This window comes from Cryptotermes secundus, unplaced genomic scaffold, assembly GCF_002891405.2.
Source record: "Cryptotermes secundus unplaced genomic scaffold, Csec_1.0 scaffold1599, whole genome shotgun sequence".
NCBI classification, from domain to species: Eukaryota; Metazoa; Arthropoda; class Insecta; order Blattodea; family Kalotermitidae; genus Cryptotermes; species Cryptotermes secundus.
The window spans coordinates 95,284-113,611 of record NW_019718306.1 but is presented as its reverse complement, the minus strand read 5'-3'; the positions used below and the strand labels follow the sequence as shown (position 1 = coordinate 113,611).

General features: G+C 35.7%; 1 protein-coding gene across 1 annotated transcript in view; it reads left to right on the top strand.

The window, feature by feature from the left end:
* Positions 1-1,326: 1,326 nt before the first annotated feature.
* The window catches only part of LOC111861309 (twitchin), a gene marked incomplete at both ends in the record, with an annotated part of 109,968 nt that continues 92,966 nt past the window's right edge, over positions 1,327-18,328 (top strand). The window contains 10 exon segments of the mRNA XM_033750327.1: positions 1,327-1,471; positions 3,137-3,276; positions 3,640-3,784; positions 6,721-6,862; positions 9,240-9,364; positions 9,439-9,577; positions 14,713-14,927; positions 15,132-15,338; positions 16,543-16,683; positions 17,273-17,440. Of these exon segments, the coding sequence (XP_033606218.1) occupies positions 1,327-1,471; positions 3,137-3,276; positions 3,640-3,784; positions 6,721-6,862; positions 9,240-9,364; positions 9,439-9,577; positions 14,713-14,927; positions 15,132-15,338; positions 16,543-16,683; positions 17,273-17,440 (1,567 nt within the window).

Genomic DNA, 18,328 nt, shown 5'->3' with positions numbered 1-18,328 from the left:
GTATTAGTGTGCAATAAATCCATTCACCAATCCAAAACCCATCTGCAGTCACTCCATTAATTGTGATAATATGTTAATTTGTGCTACCACAAATCTTTCATGATTACATTTGTATTTCTGGATGTACCTGCCTTCATTAAATACTCCCCAGAAACAAAGACTACACCCACTGAGATACTCTGATTTGGAGACAATATTCTAACTAATAAATAATTTTTTATGTTATTTTCTTAGAAGTTCACATGCTCGTTCCATAAAAATATATATTCACTACACATCAAGTAATAACAACACAAACTAAAAATGTTGCNTGAGATACTCTGATTTGGAGACAATATTGTGACAAATAATTTTTCCTGTTATTTTCTTAGAAGTTCACATGCTCGTTCTGTAAAAATATATATTCACTACACATCAAGGAATAACAATACAAACTAAAAATGTTGCTCATAACGTTTGAAACAACAAAAATTTTATTTCCTAAAATCCACAGTTTTTTTTTAATAAACACAAAAACAAATATAAATTGTTACTGAAAGTGAGGTAAGATAAATTAAGTTTGTGCTTGTTATTACTAGCACAAAAACTGTTCTTTCATTCTGTTTTCACACACCTAAAGATAAAATGTATGCTACAGTTATTTGCCTGTTGTATTGTCTTGTATAAATTAAAATTATATGCAAAGAAATTACAAAATATGTATATTTAATGAAGATGAAATATTGACAGACTTTGTGTTTTCAATGGAGGTTTTGGTATTTGTATCATGTTTTAGGGAAGTGCCATATCTCAAGTTGATATTTGCCACGCACTGTGTCGGCCTGGGTTCGGTCCTGGAGATCATGTGGGATTTGTGATGGAAAAGTGGCACTGAATAGATTTCTCCTGTAAATTCTCATTCCACCAACTGCTCCAGATTCATAAATCATCCCATTATATGATTTTATATAGGCATGACACTGTCAGTGCCATTAGATAACCAACATCAAGGATGTTGCTTCAGGCCAACATGTATTTCAGAGAGAGGACCAAGAGGGATAACAAAAAATTGTGTTTGAACATAACTTTTAAAATTGTTACTTAAAATAATGACAGAGTTGACAAATCAATATTGCAACAATGAAAAGTTTAATGTTGAAAATGGAATGCAGTGCTGTAGTGTGTGTCAAATTGGCACAAGATTTGTTACAATTGCAGAACTTTTTATTCTCGTTCTATGACCAGAGAGTAACAAACTTAAATATAAATATTTAACCCTGATATTTTTAATGTTGCATGTCTGAGAGAATTTATTCACAGTTGTCAGAAAAAATGTCCTTTTTGCAGGAATTATTCCCTGGATCAAAGTACAAATTTGTGAATGAGAATGATGTGTACAAATTAATCATTAGTAATCCCAAGGTGGAAGATACTGGAAAGTACACAATTGAGATTGCTGGAATAGCTTGCACAGCTTACCTAGATGTAGATGGTAAGTCAGTTTTGGTCCTCTTTGAAAACTGAAACTTATTGAATGTTAACTGGGAAGTAAATTTGTCCTGGTACCACTCCACTCAACTTCTATCTCATGACTTAATATGATTTCTTTAGTTAGAATTCTTATGCTGATGCCTTTTATTCATTAAAATCAATACTACTCTGCCCAAAAAGTATTTGACCTTGGGCTGGGAAAACAAAGTTCTGTATCTTGGTGGTTACAGTACCTAATCCCCTTCAAAGTATGCCCCTTATGACTCCACACACCTAGCTCAGCAGTCCTTCCATCGCCGGAAGCAATTCTGGAAGACTTCTTTTGGAATGGCATGCAGCTGTGCCATCACGTTCTGTATGATGTCCTCTTGGCTGTCAAAACAGGAACCTTTTAGCAGTGTCTTCAGTCTCGGGAACAGCCAGAACTCACAAGGAACCATGTCAGGAGAGTAGGAAGCCTGGCAAACCTGCAGAATGCCATGCTTGGCCAGGAAACCCTGGATCAGGTGTGATGAATGAGCTGGGGCGATGTCATGATACAGCTGCCAGTTGCGTGAGTCTCACAGCTCCAGTCTCTTGCACCGAACTGCATCACGAAGATGGCAGAGGACTCCTTGGTAGTATTCCTTATTGACAGTTTGGCCTAGTGGTGCATACTCATGATGCACAACACTCCAGTAACTGAAAGAACAGTCAGTATCACCTTCACAATGCTCCAAACCTGTTGTGCTTTTTTAGGCCTTGGGGATGTTTGATTCTTCCATTGTAACACCTGGACCTTGGTTTCTGGGTCATATCCATACACCCACAACTCTTCACCAGGGACCACAGTCTTCAGGAACTCAGGGTCCCTGTTGGCACATTCCAGCATGTCCTGTGCAACCTCAAGGCGGAGTTGTTGCTGCTGCGGCAAAAGCAGCTTGGGCACAAATTTTGCTGCCATTCTTCGTATGCCAAAATCCTCAGTTACAATTGTGTTTGCGGAACCTCTGCTGATCCCAACCTCATCAGCAACTTCCTGGATGGTCAAACGATGGGCCTCCATGATCAATGTCTGCACTTTTTCAATGACATCAGCATTTCGACTCATTGACGGTCTCCTGGAATGCTGGTTACTGTCCGCCGACATATGGCCATCTTTAAAGTTGTTGAACCACTCTTTAACTTGAATGACCCCCATTGCACCATCGCCAAAAGCCTGCTGAATTTTGCGGATTGTTTCCGCTTGGATATCCCCAAGTTTCTGACAAAACTTGATGCAGTATGACTGTTCCAAGTATTCTGTCATCTTGAGTGAAACAAGAATGCCACAAACACATGTTACACCACTTCACTATCTGGCAGCCACAGATGCATCCGGTGGTGTTGCGAGTCAGCAAAAAATCATGCATGCGCATGAAGTCCCTTCTACCACTATGCTTAGTTTCCCCATCACTTTGGCCATTATAAAGTCAGATACTTTTTGGACAGCAATGTATTTTTCCTTCTTACAAAACCCACTACGGAAGGCTCAAAGCCAGTAGCAGCTAGTTCTTGAATGAACAATGAAAAATATGCTCTTAAAAACGTAATAAACTGGGATTAATATGTTGCAGCTTTAGTAATATTTTAGTTTCAAAACTCTGAAGTTAAAAATGCCAGTGCCTGATACTCTCTGTTTGTATAGAATCTGATGCAGTTTATTCATTCACCAAACCTTTGAGTAAGAAGACTGATGGCTTCACAAAGCATGAAACACTAATGGAATGTACTGTGAACAGCAGTATGGCAATGGTATCTTGGTGGAGAGGAGATAAAAAGATTTCGGTATGTAAAACACTTATACAATTTCAGTCATAAATTCTTTGCCTTCTGATAACAGCATCAATATCTGTTCAATTTAATTCCATTACATTTGTGTTGAAACAAGTGGACAATATTCATGTCCTGAATGTCATTCCTTTATGGAAAATATATGCAAATTGACACAAGGGTTTTAATTATGAACTATGCATTCATTCAGTTTACACAATCATTTTAAATTACATCCTGAAATTAAAAGAAGTACATTGTGGGATACATACATTTAAAATACCTTGAATCTGAAATTATAACATCTATTTTATGTGTATTAATTCATTACAATGGACTTCAATACAAATTCACAATTCTTTTTCTTTTGTTACATAGGATGATGATAAGTATGAAACTGCCAAGGAAATGTCTGGTATTTGTCGACTAACAATTAAGGACTGTGAAATTGAAGATAGCGGTGAATATAGTTGTAGAATTGAGAAGCAAGAAGACAAAACCACAACATTAGTTACAATTATTGGTAAGTAACATAATATGTATGCACCATTGTAAGCCTGTGAGATAAATGTAGAACATTTGGTCTTTCTTTCTGGCATTGTGATGTATCAGGTAGAGAGTGTAACAGGATATTGTGTACTGGAATTTCCTCATATTTCTAATTTTAATGCTTGAAAAAAGACATAAATTCCATTTGCAGATGCCTATTTTCCTTCATCACATTGAGCACAAAAAAATATATTCCATAACATATTTTAGCTTAGTGTACAGTACAAAGGAAAATACTGTGACAATTTTTATTATAAAGAGTGCAGTCAAAGTTGCTGGAAAAATTTATTTCTACAAATAATTTAACTTAATTCTCTTAATGTTTTCACTGCAATCCTGAGTACTTTTTGTCATTAAATTTTTTCCTAAACCATTGTCATAATTTTCCTTCATATTTATTACAAAAATATTATGATCATCATCGCCATTGTCATCAACATCATCATTGTTGTCGTCATCATTATCATTGTTGTTGTCATTTAGAAATTTCGTAGAACAGTTTGAAGCAGTCACCAGTAACTGCTATTGCATAAACAGTAGCTGATTATTGTAATCTGGGTGGACAATGCCTGAGGTGAAACAAAGTATTTTAGATGTACTTCGATTTTATTGCTTCCAAGTGGTTTGCATTATGAAATACCCAGTGCCCAGAAATCATCAACACAAGCGCCAGAGAACAGACTGTGCCATCAGGAAACAAACCATGTCATATCACTGGCGTTGATTGTATTAAGTATGAAAATGCTGTTGTTGAAGCAAATTCTGTGCTGTATGGTTTTTATTCTGCATTAGCGCATGATGCAGTCATAAAGAAAATGGTAGATGAAACAAACAATTATTGAACTCACATATTATCACAGTCCATAGATATTGCTCAGTATTTCAGATGCCAGTAGTGAAAATCAGCTGCAAGAGAAGTCTTGGTCCTTGGTTTTACTACATGAAGGAATCTAGTTTATTATCTGAGCATGGCTGTCTGTTGGAATACCAATTTTCTGTAAAAAAAAATTAAGTGGTTTCACATTTTGAATTAGTTCCACAGATGCAGCACTTCTGGTAGACTCTACAAAGTACAGAAACACTAGGTTTCAATAGATGCTCCTCCTGAGGAAAACTGTTTTTGTAGATGAGACACTAGTCCCTTTAGTGGGTTATCTCATACTGAAATAATGCATACACCAAAAGGCCCACAAATGAGGCATCAGACTTCTTGAAAAATTACAGTGGTAACTGTTATATACAGGGAATTCCACTGTCTCTTCAGGGAAGGAAACAGATCTATCACTACTAGAGTGGTAATGACATTGTCTCATACATCGCTTGGTTTACAGACAGACGTTATAACTGTCATTTAATACATATGTTTACCATTTAAACATAAATCATTAGATATACTACTCATCTTCTTGGAGCACTGCAGTCTAACAGAAGATGTAATCCACCACAGGTCGTACACACAGAAATTAAGAAAGGAGAAATTATAGCTGCCAAAAATATGAAGAGAATTTTTGTTGTTAAGGGGTATGAAAATTTGGAGGTTCTAATCCTGAATGTCTGATACTACAGTGAGACTCTTGAGATTAGAAAGATTCAGAATATTATTTTGAAACCTGAAGAAGTTATTAATTACATAATGAAAAACATCAGTTTATTCCACAGAAAAAATATGGAATCAGTGAGACATATGCTGCTTTTACACTGATGTGAATTATCATCAATGCATATACTTTTCACAGTGCTCAAAAGGCACAGAAGACACACTCCTTAAAATGTTGCACATCCTCAACAATGCATGGTGGTGACATGAAAATATATCCAAGTGTTACAACGCAGACATTTATGGCTGCCATGCCAATGAACGTATTAATGTATTCTTGGTTATTTACTATCAAGGAATGCATATGGAAATATTGATTCATTGTAAATATTTTGCAATTTATATGGACTTCTCCCTAGAGTAGTTAAAAGACATTTGCCTGTTCAAATAATCCCTGTGGGTATGAAACTCAAAGGTTCATGTCAACTTTTACAGAAACCTATGACTTTATACCACCACCTCCTCCTTCCCCCTTCCCTTCCCCCCTCCTTTAAAATGGTCCTTTCCGGTATGTTTTTCAGTCAAAGTCTTATAAGTACTTCATTTTTCAGCCATATCCTATTACAGTAAGCACCCCATTATCTGGCATGTGTGGGGAATGAGGTCTGCCAGTTACATGAATCTCTTGTCTGCATGAGAAGAACTCTTACAGAAACCTAGTACAAAGCCAGCATATTTTCACTATAGTTATTGCATGGTAGTCTTCTATGTGATGCAATGGATATATGGCTGAAAGATTTCAGATCATGTACTGTAATGTGATCACAAATTCAATTAGCCTCTATTTTAATGGTCCTTGCATAGTGTTAGTGGTAGCTGAGGAAACCACCATGTAGTGGGTAGCCATGTGCTTGTCGCAAATTTGTTTTTGAATAGCTGTATAAAAATGGTAGGTTTTCTTTCAAAATTTTGCTGTTTTGATGAGAATTCTGGATGCTTGCATACTGGATAATTGGGAGTTACTGTAAACCTCTTTCATTTAACAGTCCTAATAATGACAGACAAAGGTGACAAATTAAGAAGTTCTTCTTATGGGATTTTCCTTTTTTTTGACCTTTAAATTATATACCTTGGAGTCAAATGTGCTCCTCAGTGCTATGATTAAAATTATCTTCAATTTTTTTTCTTCCTTCAGAATGAGACATGAAGCTGTCAATGCATATAAAGTAAGATTTTGAATTGTATTTTTTTACAGTTTGCAGAATTTAGTCATGTATAAAATAATGTATTTATCAATATTTATGATGATACTGTACCATTATAATGAATGTAATGGCATTATTTTTTAACATAGCAAACAATTCCTTTTTCAGAGTATCCATACAAATTTGTGAAAATCCTAAAGAGTCAACAGGTAACAGAAAAAGATCAAATAACCCTACTGTGTGAGCTAGATGATGCAGGAGGTGAAGTAACATGGCATAAGAACAATGAACCAGTGAAACCTGACAAGAGGTTAGTTTCAGACATCAACAAGTTAATGCCATTATATTCCAGTCTGTCACATCTATAAGAGATCAGAAAAAAACATACATCTATAGGACTACATACACACACACACACACACACACATATATATATATATATATTGTCACGTGTTGGGTATATGTCACACGACAAATAACTTCACGCTGTCTTTGATCTAGTGAATTTATTCACTCGCTCTTACAATTACACAATTTACAACTTCACAAGTACTGCCATTGGCAGTANATATATTGTCACGTGTTGGGTATATGTCACGCGACAAATAACTTCACGCTGTCTTTGATCTAGTGAATTTATTCCACTCGCTCTTACAGTTACACAATTTACAACTTCACAAGTACTGCCAATGGCAGTATCACAAATACTTCTCCTCTTTCCATTCACTCCAGCGAATGCTAGACTGCAACTGACTGGTTACTCCCTCTCACTAACTAATACTCCTGTTATGTAGCTTCTGCACTGACAACACAGAAAACAGTTATGTGATAGCTTTTACTGTTGTGTGACGTCATGTTTACCGATTGCCTAGTAACAGTCGCTGCACGGGCTCCCCTGTTGCGTGACGCCTTGTTTACAAAGGCGTTGCTGGGCAATGCTACCGAGAGTTGTTTATTGCTGCATAGCAACCAGCGCGCTTTGGCTCAGCTCACTTTGGCTCTACTCGGCACGGCACTGAGAAACACCACTTTCTTTACTGTTGCGTAACCTCGTTTCCACTGTTCCGTAACTTGGCAACCGACTGTTTATCAAGGGTCTGTCTTCGTGGTAACTCATTCCACCTCCCATTGCCCAGAAACGGTTAGACATGTCACAATATATATATATATATATATATATATGAATACATACACACTTATATACAAAGAAAAACAAATTCCATATAAAATAAGTTTGAAACCACAGTAGTCACATTTCTTCCTAAACATCTTACTCTCCTAGGCTGGGTTTCTGCAGTGTATAAAAAGAGCTCTGTATATCTTACCTTTTCATTTTGGTGTTACAGTTATTTGCATCTTAGCAGGATGTGTCAAATAATATAGCAAAAAATTCTGTCAATTCACATTCAAATTTCAGTACAGTTAAGTAAATGAAACTGTAACTACTTTTCTTGACATTTTCAGAAACAGAAATTTATCTTACTTACTAAGACTTCATCTGTAGTAGTTTGAAATGTATTTGAAAAATGTTTTGATATAACAGTGCATTTATGTGATACGTTCTATACGAAAGGCAAAAGATTTTTAATCATGTCTGATGGCCAATTTTTGTGTAACATGGGAAATAGACATCTACTATCTGTGAGTAAAGTAATATATTTACACATAGCTTCATTCATTCCTCTAATATCGTGCTCCTTCTAAGTTTATAAAGCATTTGTATTGCAAGTTCCAATTGTGAGTCCTTTGTCCTTGGAATTTTGCATTTCAAATTAAGACTACTTGGAAATATTAAGTACATAGACTTTTATATAAAATACCCATAATATAATTGCAGATTCTTAAACAACTATATAAAAGGGGGAAAAAATTACTGTTGAGATCTCTAAGGACGGCAGTATCACCCTAATCTCCTGTTGATAGAAGAGGCACAAAGACATGAACCTTAGGGGTTTAAGATTTTAAATATTAAGAACTGTAAAAAATTTAACTCAGCCACATTTTATCTTAATTAAAATTTTTATATAAAACTTTTATTCAACTTAATGTACTATGATCAATGTAATAGTAGTTTCCTCAGTNTGCCGTGTATTACACGGTGCGAAAACCCAGAAGACGACTTTCTTCAATGTAATAGTAGTTTCCTTAGTATGTTGTTATGCCTTCTGAAGATGGTCATAACTGACCAAAACATGTAAAGGCATGTTTTGAGTCACACTGAACAGTGTTGTCATATCATTCTATAAAAGACACTTTCTTGATTTCTTCACTAGAAATGTTGCACACATAAATGAAATATAGCTGTAATTTTTTCTATATCTGTAAGTCCCATAACCATTCAGTTGAATAAAAAAAAAGTAAAAGTAAAGCTATCCCTGTAAGAGGCCATGAAGGCCCATAGGGTTGTTAGATGTTGAGGGTCCCACATTATCTAGACTCAAAGATGGCGGTAAGGTGATCAGCCTTATGCTCCGGCCGCGCTTTACTCCCCAGGAAAATTATTTAATTAATTCGTGGTACTCATTTCTGTTAGAGGCTTGAGTGAACCCCAGGCCCATAGTGCGGCTGGAAGGATTAGGTCAATTGAAAAAAATCCAATGGCTTCGTCAGGACTTGAACCATTCACGCAATATACTTTTCAAGTAAGTGATTATAAACAATCTTATATACGTTTTCGTTTATTATAGGGTCCAAATTATTAAAGATGGTAGAAAGAGGAAGATCATTATCAAAGACTGCAAAGTAACTGATGCCGGCATTTACACATGTACTTCAAATGCAGACAAAACAGAGTGTGAACTTATTATTCAATGTAAGTATTATAAATTTTTTTATAGAATTTTGTAAAAACTGAGCAAATATATAATGAGTATTCTTAATTTTCAGATCAGAACCGATTCAACAAGAAACTCAAAGACACAACAGTTTTGGAAAGAGAGAAGCTTGTTCTTGATGTGGAACTTCAGGATCAAACAGCTCCAGCTGCCTGGTACTTCAATGATGAGCCAATACAAGAATCTGAAAGGTAAAGTAGAATTGTATAACTTATTAATGTTTTGGATATTGATTTTGATGCTGCAGTGTTAGAGGGTGTGTAAATCTATCTATAAGAATGAGTTTATATTAGAAGAAAATGTTGTGGCATATAGACCCATTGCTAACCAGTGACTCGGTAAACAGCAGCTGTTGCTGGGTAATGCCTGCAACAATAGAAGAACGGTGTTTTGTATGTGGTCTGTGCTGTGACTGTTCCATGCAATGGTGTGGTAAACGCACCTCTACAGAAGTAGAGGAGCTGTGTTTTCCTCATGGTCAGTGCCAAGGAGTTATCTTGAAGACAACTGGCGCTACAGTTCAGTTGAGAGTTCAGTTGCGGGATATTCACTGGGCAGTAATGACGTGAGCACGGAAAGTTGAAGAATCTCCACTGTTATAAGCTGTTGCTAGGGAATGGCTGTTGAAGACACAGCAAAATGGAAAGAGGTTTAGTGGGCGCTGTGGTGATCTGTGAATTGAGGAGTTTAGCAGTGGTGCTGTAATTACTTGTAGTTCAGTGTGGTATATACATCCATTCACCAGTCCATACACCATCTGTAATCACACCCCAAAATACATGATAATATGAATACAAGAATCAGCCTCCCACTCTTCGTTGAGGGACTGGTATCATTGTGTCTAGTGTGAGGGTTAAATGGGTCTCTCATTACAGTGGCCTCTGGATATGGAATGTAGCTGTGAATATATTGAACAGGTAGTTATGGATAGCTAACAAATTGTGGTCTTCAAGGCTGGTGGCTGTGTATGGAACTGACAACTTCAAGCTGTAAAAAGAAGCATTTTACAATATGTTACACAGGGCATCAGACTTGGGTTTTTTTGGAATGACTTAAGAAAGATGAAGCAGATATGATTGTTAGAACTTGGAATTTCAGGAGACTACATAGGTCAGGTTAATTGAAAAAAATAATGAGAATGTAAGCCGGGAATAAATTATATTTAATGGGAGTACTGGAGGTCAGCTGGGACAAAGGTGACACTGAACTTGCAGATGATTTAACATTCTTCTATGGAAATGGGAATTCTAAATATAAACTAGAAAAAGGCTCTCTCATGTGCTTGGGGATCATATAAGCAGTAAAGAGATAGAGTTTCTTTGTGATAGAATGTTGCATGTGGGCCTGATTCTAAGGTGGTTTATGTGATATTATTGTTCTGAATATATATGCTCCAATTGAGAATGAAAGTAATGCAATTTTTTTTAAGACATTATCCATTTCCTTTTTTTATTTAAAACATTTCAGGGGCTGAATTCTATCTCTGCCATCAGGTAAAAATTTTATCTGAAGACAGAGGCAGAATCCAGTCTCTGAAATATTATTTAAATAAAAAAACAGGACAATGGATAATGCCCCAAAACACAATAATTGCATTAATATACCACTGTTACAAACTTTCAGATTTTATGTAATTAATGGCTGAAAGGAAACCCTTGATGAACTAAAGCACATATTCAGTTAGTGGATGTTAAGAAACAGAATCAGGTTGAAATCTCAAAAAGTTTTGCAGGTCCAGGAATCTTGGATGATGATAATATGGACGTCTATAAGTATCGGAAAGTATTAGAGCAAAGACTAAAATTTAAGCCGAAGGGAGTTTATATTATGGGTGAAATCAGTATGAACTATGGTCTAATGAAAATTCTCAACATTTGTATATCAAAAGTAGCAGGCTAAATTACAGTGGCTGCAGAATTCAGAGTAGAGTAGGGTGGAGTGGAGTAGAATAGAATAGAGTAGGATAGAGTAGAGTAGAGCAGAGTAGGTTAGGATAGGGTAGGGTAGGCTACAGTAAGATAGGGTAGGATGGAATGGAGTGGAGCAGAGTAGAATATAGTAGAGTAGGGTAGGGTAGGGTAGGGTAGGGTAAGGTAAGATAAGGTAAGGTGGAATGGAATGGAGCAAAGAAGACTGGGACAGAGCAGAGTAGAGTTTTTTGCATTCCATAGATTCTTCTTTGAGTTAAACTGAAAGATTCAGAATAAATCATAATGCAAGTACAGAAATTTATTTCACATGTAGATGTCCTTGAAGCTGAAGAATTTTTGAAATGAGTACAAAGAAAAATCTTACTTCACATATACACATAAAGATTTAAACATTTCAATAGTGGTAAAGTCATCTGCAAATTAGAAGGAATCAATTAAAATGTAAGGTTTTAGTGCAGACCTTAACAATTTTGTATCATGATTTAAGCTTTTAATCATCAATGTAAGATTACTGAATAATTTGATACCTGTATAGTACACTCCTCCGTTCTATTTAACGAGATGACTATTTGGTATATAAAGGGAACATATATGTCTTGTGTATTACATTGTGTACATCTGTATTTCTTTGAAAATATTCCAAGTTTTCCACCACAAATAATAGTAAATAGAATGTGTATTCGCTTTCAAGTGGCAGTATAATAAACTTCTGGAAACGTTTTAGAAAGAGACTGCTTTTAACACCTACCAATATTCTAATTATTTTCTTGTTTATGAACTAATTTATTCCTGTCTATTGAGTTTTCCCAGAAGATTAACCCATATGTTAGTACAGAGTGGAAGTAAAATAAGTAAACCAAGTTTAAAGTACCTGTTTTCTGGGTGGTGTGACCCTCCACATGGAAAAGCATGCAGAGCTTAGTTTGGGAATAGTATGAGGACTATTCAGAAAGTAACCTCCAGTAAACTGGTCCCTTGTTGCATGAATTCCACCAACAGCAGTCCTTTCCTGTCCCAGAAAACAGTTCCCATCCATTAACTTGCTGACTGACAACATTTGAACTCTTTCAGCTTGTTTAGTGAATGTGTGCTGCACCACTTTGACCGCTCTTCAGTTTTAACATTCACAAATGAAACCTACGTTTCATCACCTATTTACTCGTACAGTGTGGTTAAGAAATTCATTGCCGTGTTTGTGGTATCGCTCAAGAAAATCAAAGTTGAAGCCATTTTCAGCTCTTTATGTGCACCCATGAGAATTTCTTGAACCTACCTTGCACAAAACTTATGACAGCCGAGCCTCACTGTGATAATCTCGTAGACAGCAGTGCGTGAAATTTTCGGAAATTCACGCAAAAGTTCTGGAATTGTGAAGTGCCATCTTTAACTATGAGCAAAATCATTAGTCAGTACAGTTGGCTGGCCACTTTGCATTTCATTGTGAACATTCCTTCGCCCATCTTTGGACATTCTGCACTGTTGTCTTACAGTTCCTTCACTCATTACTTGTTGACTGTAAACCACTGTGCATAATTCACGATGGATTTTCCCAGTGAATTTCGCATCTATTGGGACTATCAATTGCAGGACACATAACTCACTCAGCAGAGACAGGAATAAACACTAGGTGACCAGTTATGTGATGGTTTACAGGACAATGAAACTTGTGAGACCACCTCACATGTGTGAGCTCTCCTCTCCTCCTACATTAGTTACCTCAAGTAAATGGATGTTACTTTCCGAATAGCCCTCCTGTTTTCAATGTGTTTCTTCCTGTGAGAGTTATTGCTAATTTGTAGGCCAAGAATTTTTTCTTCTACTTCCTCAATTAATTTATTGTCAAAACCTATATTTAAACCAAGGTATTCATGATATTTTGGAAATACTTCTGTCATAACCAAAGAGAATGGGTTTGGAGAGAGAGTTAATACAGTTGCAGGCAAGCCATTGATGTTGTCATATGAAGAAGTAACTATTATAGATGGGGTTTGGATTGGAGAGTGGATTTATTGACCACTTTAACTCACTACTTGTGATGTTGTTTCCTTGTTTGTTTTGTGATAATGGGTCTGAATGCTATAATATTTTCAAGTGTCAAATGACTATAGACTCGGTTTGGATTGGTAATCGGATTTATTTGATTCTTAAAACTCGTAATTATAGGTAATTGTAGCCCTATCTCTAATTCCCACACTCTACAGTTCACTATAGCATGCACTAGTCCTTCTTCATTGGTGGTTCCCTGTAGCGCTCCCAAAGCCGTAAGTTCCTTGGCTTCCATGTCCTATGACTTCTATCATCATTGGCTGGCATCTGTCTCACAACACAACTATACGTTGCCTGGTTATAGCCTTCTAACAAAGGGCTGTTTCTCATGTCCTTGTGGCTCAAGAACAGTAGGGAATTGCAGATATCCATGAAACTTATTAGGCCAATTAAAATGTGTTTAAATTATAGTGAAGTCCAGATACACAAATATTTATTTGATAAAATTTTATTGAGAATGATCTGAAAAATGGAAATTCATTATTGCCATTGCTTAACTGCTACTTTACTGTAGAATATGCCATTAGAAAGGTTCAAGAAAACCAGAAGGGATTGTAATTGGATGGGACACATCACCTTCTGGCCTATGTTGATGTTATTATTTGGTTCAAATCATAAATAATGTGAAGGTAACACATAAATTCAATTAGATGCTAGTAAGGAGGTTCATCTAGAACTAATCATACAGAAAATTAAATGTAAGTTTATGCCTCAATAGTAAAATACAGCATAAAATCATAATATAGAGGAATGTAATGAATACTTAAAAATGTGGCGAAGTCAAAATATTTGGAAATTATGGAAACAAATTAAAATTGCATTCATGGAGAAGTTAGGACCAGGTTAAATTTTGGATGTGGCTATTACAATTCTGAATTTTTATCTTCCTGTCTCAATCACTCACTCATGGAGCTGAGCCCTTCTTGAGAAGCCGCCAATTTTGCAGCTACTCAGGAACTTCCCAGAATATAATGGAATTTTTCCTTGTTTGGTGCAGCAATTAATGATACATTGAAGCTAGGAATGTGAAGTTTGGTATGGAGATAGTCATAAATATGTCTATATATTCTTCAAGAATCATTTTTTATATGTTAGCAGTTACACACATGGGATGATGCCAATCTTTAAATTATATGTGAGAAATTTAATGCAGTTTCGTTATGTAACAGTGAACATTATCCTCAGAAATAGATCAGTAAATTTCAGAATCATTAATAATAACTGTTGCTAGCCTCATAACATATTCTGAAACTCTGGGAAGAAAATATATATCATATTTTCTTTGTAGAACTTCCTGTTTATAAAGTGAGTGTCTTCATATTTGTTTTGACCTTTATTTCTTTCTTCAGAGTTGAGATCAAGAACCTTGGAGGTGGCAAACACCAGTTAATATTCAAGAAAGCAGAGTTAAGTGACACTGGGGAAATCAAGTGTGAATCAGGAAAGCTGTCTTCTGCATGCCAAGTTGTTGTAAAGAAGGGTGAAGAGAAGCCTGTAATAAATTTCCAAGATCGTGTTGAGGGACCAGTTAGTAAACCAATTGTATTTGAAGTACCCTATAGTGGTAAGTTTCTCATTTATATTAGTAACAAAAATGGAAGTTACTAGCCAGTTTTAACATATTGTTGTAAATGAAGATTTACAAAATTTAATTTAATTTTATAATAAAGGTTAAACATACATAATAATTCTTTCTACACAAAATATTTCAGAAATATCAGTTTAAAAATTTCTGTTTTATTAAGTGTGTTTTGATTCTCTCTTACAGTTGGTGGATCAAAGCAATCGCCTGTAGAAGCCAAGTTGATCAAAGATGGGAAAGTACTGCCTCTTAAGGATGTGGAAGTTATTGTTGCAGATGATAAGGCGACATTTAAATTTAAGAAGCCTGCTCGAAATCTGTCTGGCATATATCAGCTAAAAATTTCAAATGCACAAGGAGAAGATACAAAGAATATTAATATAAATATGCAAGGTAATACTGATCTTTTCATTACAGTTTATTGACACATGAACATAAATTTATCAACACCTATTTTCATCATATTGTTCTAGCAGCATAATGAATTCTTATTTTGAGAAAGAGAATATTACATTTTAAAATTTTTAGCTTCTTTAATACAGGAAATTGTATATCACTTTCTGTTCAAGCTGGTATTGTTATGAAGATTTTTAATTCATGTTGAAATGTTATTTGTAGAACTGTCTCTGTGCAGTGCAGTTTAATTACCTTCACGTAGAAGTTGAAATACTTGATATGAATCTAAAGACAAATTTCAATTGGCTGTGTGCAGGAGATATTAATCAAATTTCTCAGTCTACATAAATTATATTTTAATTCACATTGTATTAGTTGTTCAAAATTTATGCAGGAAATCCAGAGATATTAAAATACTTCTCACTCTTATATGAATTTCAGAATTAAGGAAAGTGTTCTGTTTTATTAGTGGGTACTGAAGGTTTATGAATATTATTAAGTCATACTGAGGACTCAGATCAGACTCTGTGAGTTCAAAGTCTGAAGCAGAATAATCATTGCACCTTGGTGGCCCATGAATATTTAGAGATCTGAACTGAATCTCTTTTATTCCAAACATTTAATGGTAAAATATCAGAATCACTACCATCCTCTAAATAACTATAACCATACTACATTTCTGTGCAGGTAACAACTGAATAAAGCCAATGTTATGTCTGAATTTATAATTGTATAACATTACATTTTCCATGCAGTAGAAGTTGAAACTATATAGTTCAATTTTGTTCAATCTATTTATGTTCCATAACTCCAGATACAGGTAGACAGCATAGGATATGGTGACTGCCTAAAGCAGTTAGCTGAAATTTTTTTGAAATAATGCTTCCCAAATGTTCCATGTTGTGCTTTTTATGTACATTTTGAAATAAGTGCTGATTGTATAAAATTTACTGCGGTATTTTTGGACCTCTTAGCAATTTGTTGATTATATTGTATTATGACATGACATCTTAAGATCTTACAGATTTGGTGTGAAGAATATGTCACAGGTGAGGAAGGAAAGTTTGTAATGTTAACTTACACATTAAAATCACAAACACAAAACTACTGCAGACATGCAAAGTAATGCATGAAGAGTTAGTGTTGTGTTTATATATCCTATGGCCTACTACTTCTAAAATGTGTGATTAATTTTTCATAGATGTCCCATCTCCACCACTGGACATCAATGTAACGGATGTATTCCAGACATCGTGTGTTGTCCACTGGAAGCATTCTAAAGATGATGGGGGTCTGCCTATCTTACATTATGTAGTTGAACGCCTGGACATGAGTAAAAAAGGTCTGTTTAAATCCTGTAGTCATGATTTGTGCATTAAATGTAGGTTATGTAGGGTATAAACTGAAACATCCAAAGCAATGCTTGTCATTCACTAGAAGTTGGTATGCTTTCTCAGAACTTAGGGTATGTGGTTTTAATTCTATTACCATACTTTCCTCAAATTTCCATAAAGCATGTGTGGTGATAATGATATTCTTTAATTAGAAATCTAAGTTATTAGTAGTTAAAAGACTGGAGTTTATATTCCATACATTGTGTCAGCTGGACTTGGTGAACTGACAATTTAAGTATATTTCTTGAGCTTCTAAGGATTTTGTAATTTTCTATAATACTAAGTACAACGATTAAATGCCATTAAAGTATAAATGTTTTAAGACCATTGTGACACTATATACAAAATTATTTATTTGATTTTCTTTATTATTTGCATTCAGAGACATTTCTGAGTGGGATAAATTTAATACTCACTGTTTTATATCATTGGATGGAATATCCCTTGATGGGGTTTTAAGCTTAAATTACAAAAACCATTTCCACAGAAAAGAGTGGTAATATCTCAGGTGATAAACATTCTTTTTCTTTACACTAGGTGGATGGGACAATATAGCACAGATTCCTCCAAATGAGCCCACAAAATTCAAATGTGAGGATCTGACTCCAAAGAGAGAATACAAATTCCGGATCAGGGCGGTCAATAAAATTGGATCATCTGAACCAGTACTATTTGCTAAGACTGTTCTTGCTAAGGATCCATGGGGTAAGTTTTGATAACATTTTTATAAATATGCAGTGTAAGAATGGCCCTGAGCCACATATGGAATAAATAAGAATTTTTGAAATATTTGCTAAATGATATACATGAATATATATGTAGTTATTTGAGTTTGTCATTCTTTCACATTACAGCTTGCTACAAATTAATTTGGCTTTTATGATAAAAGAATGATCATGATTCTTTTAATAACAATATTGTGACATGTTGCGAAATCTGAGCCCCCCCCCACACCAGCAGTGACGCGGTGGGTGAGTCAGCGCTCCCCTCCCACCCCTCAGCAGTAACGTAACGCTCGCGGTAATAGGCGAGTAATCACCCCGCAATGCGCAACGCGCGGTGACGTCACGAGCGGAGCCGAAGATAGCCGAGCCCCGTAACCTGGCAACTACGCAATGCTAATCAACAGCGGTGACGTCACGCTAGCAACAGCGTCCTATGCTATACGCCACGTCACACTAGCAACAAGGGTGCCTATTACGTGGCCGTATTGTCCGATCGAGGCTACATAGGGAGCAGCGAAGGCTATTCACAGTTCAGTTGAAACATAGCAGCCTGCGAGTGAGCGATAACTAAGAAGTCAGCGAGCGGAAGACGTATTGTGTGCTTTCAAGACATAGTGAGTGCTGTAGTACAGTTGTACTCGGAGTGTGTATTTCAGGGAGACTTGTATAGCTCCCACGTTATTAGTACGTGAAGACAAGTGAAGATCGTGTTAAGAGACTTTGTTGTAGGGTTTGTAAAGTGTGGAAACCCGTAATATTGTGATCATTAATTATAGCCGTTAGTTGTAGATTGTTCAATAAACCAGTTAACGATCTCTACGGCGTATTCAGTAACGTAAACACGTTACACTGGTGTCAGAAGTGGGAT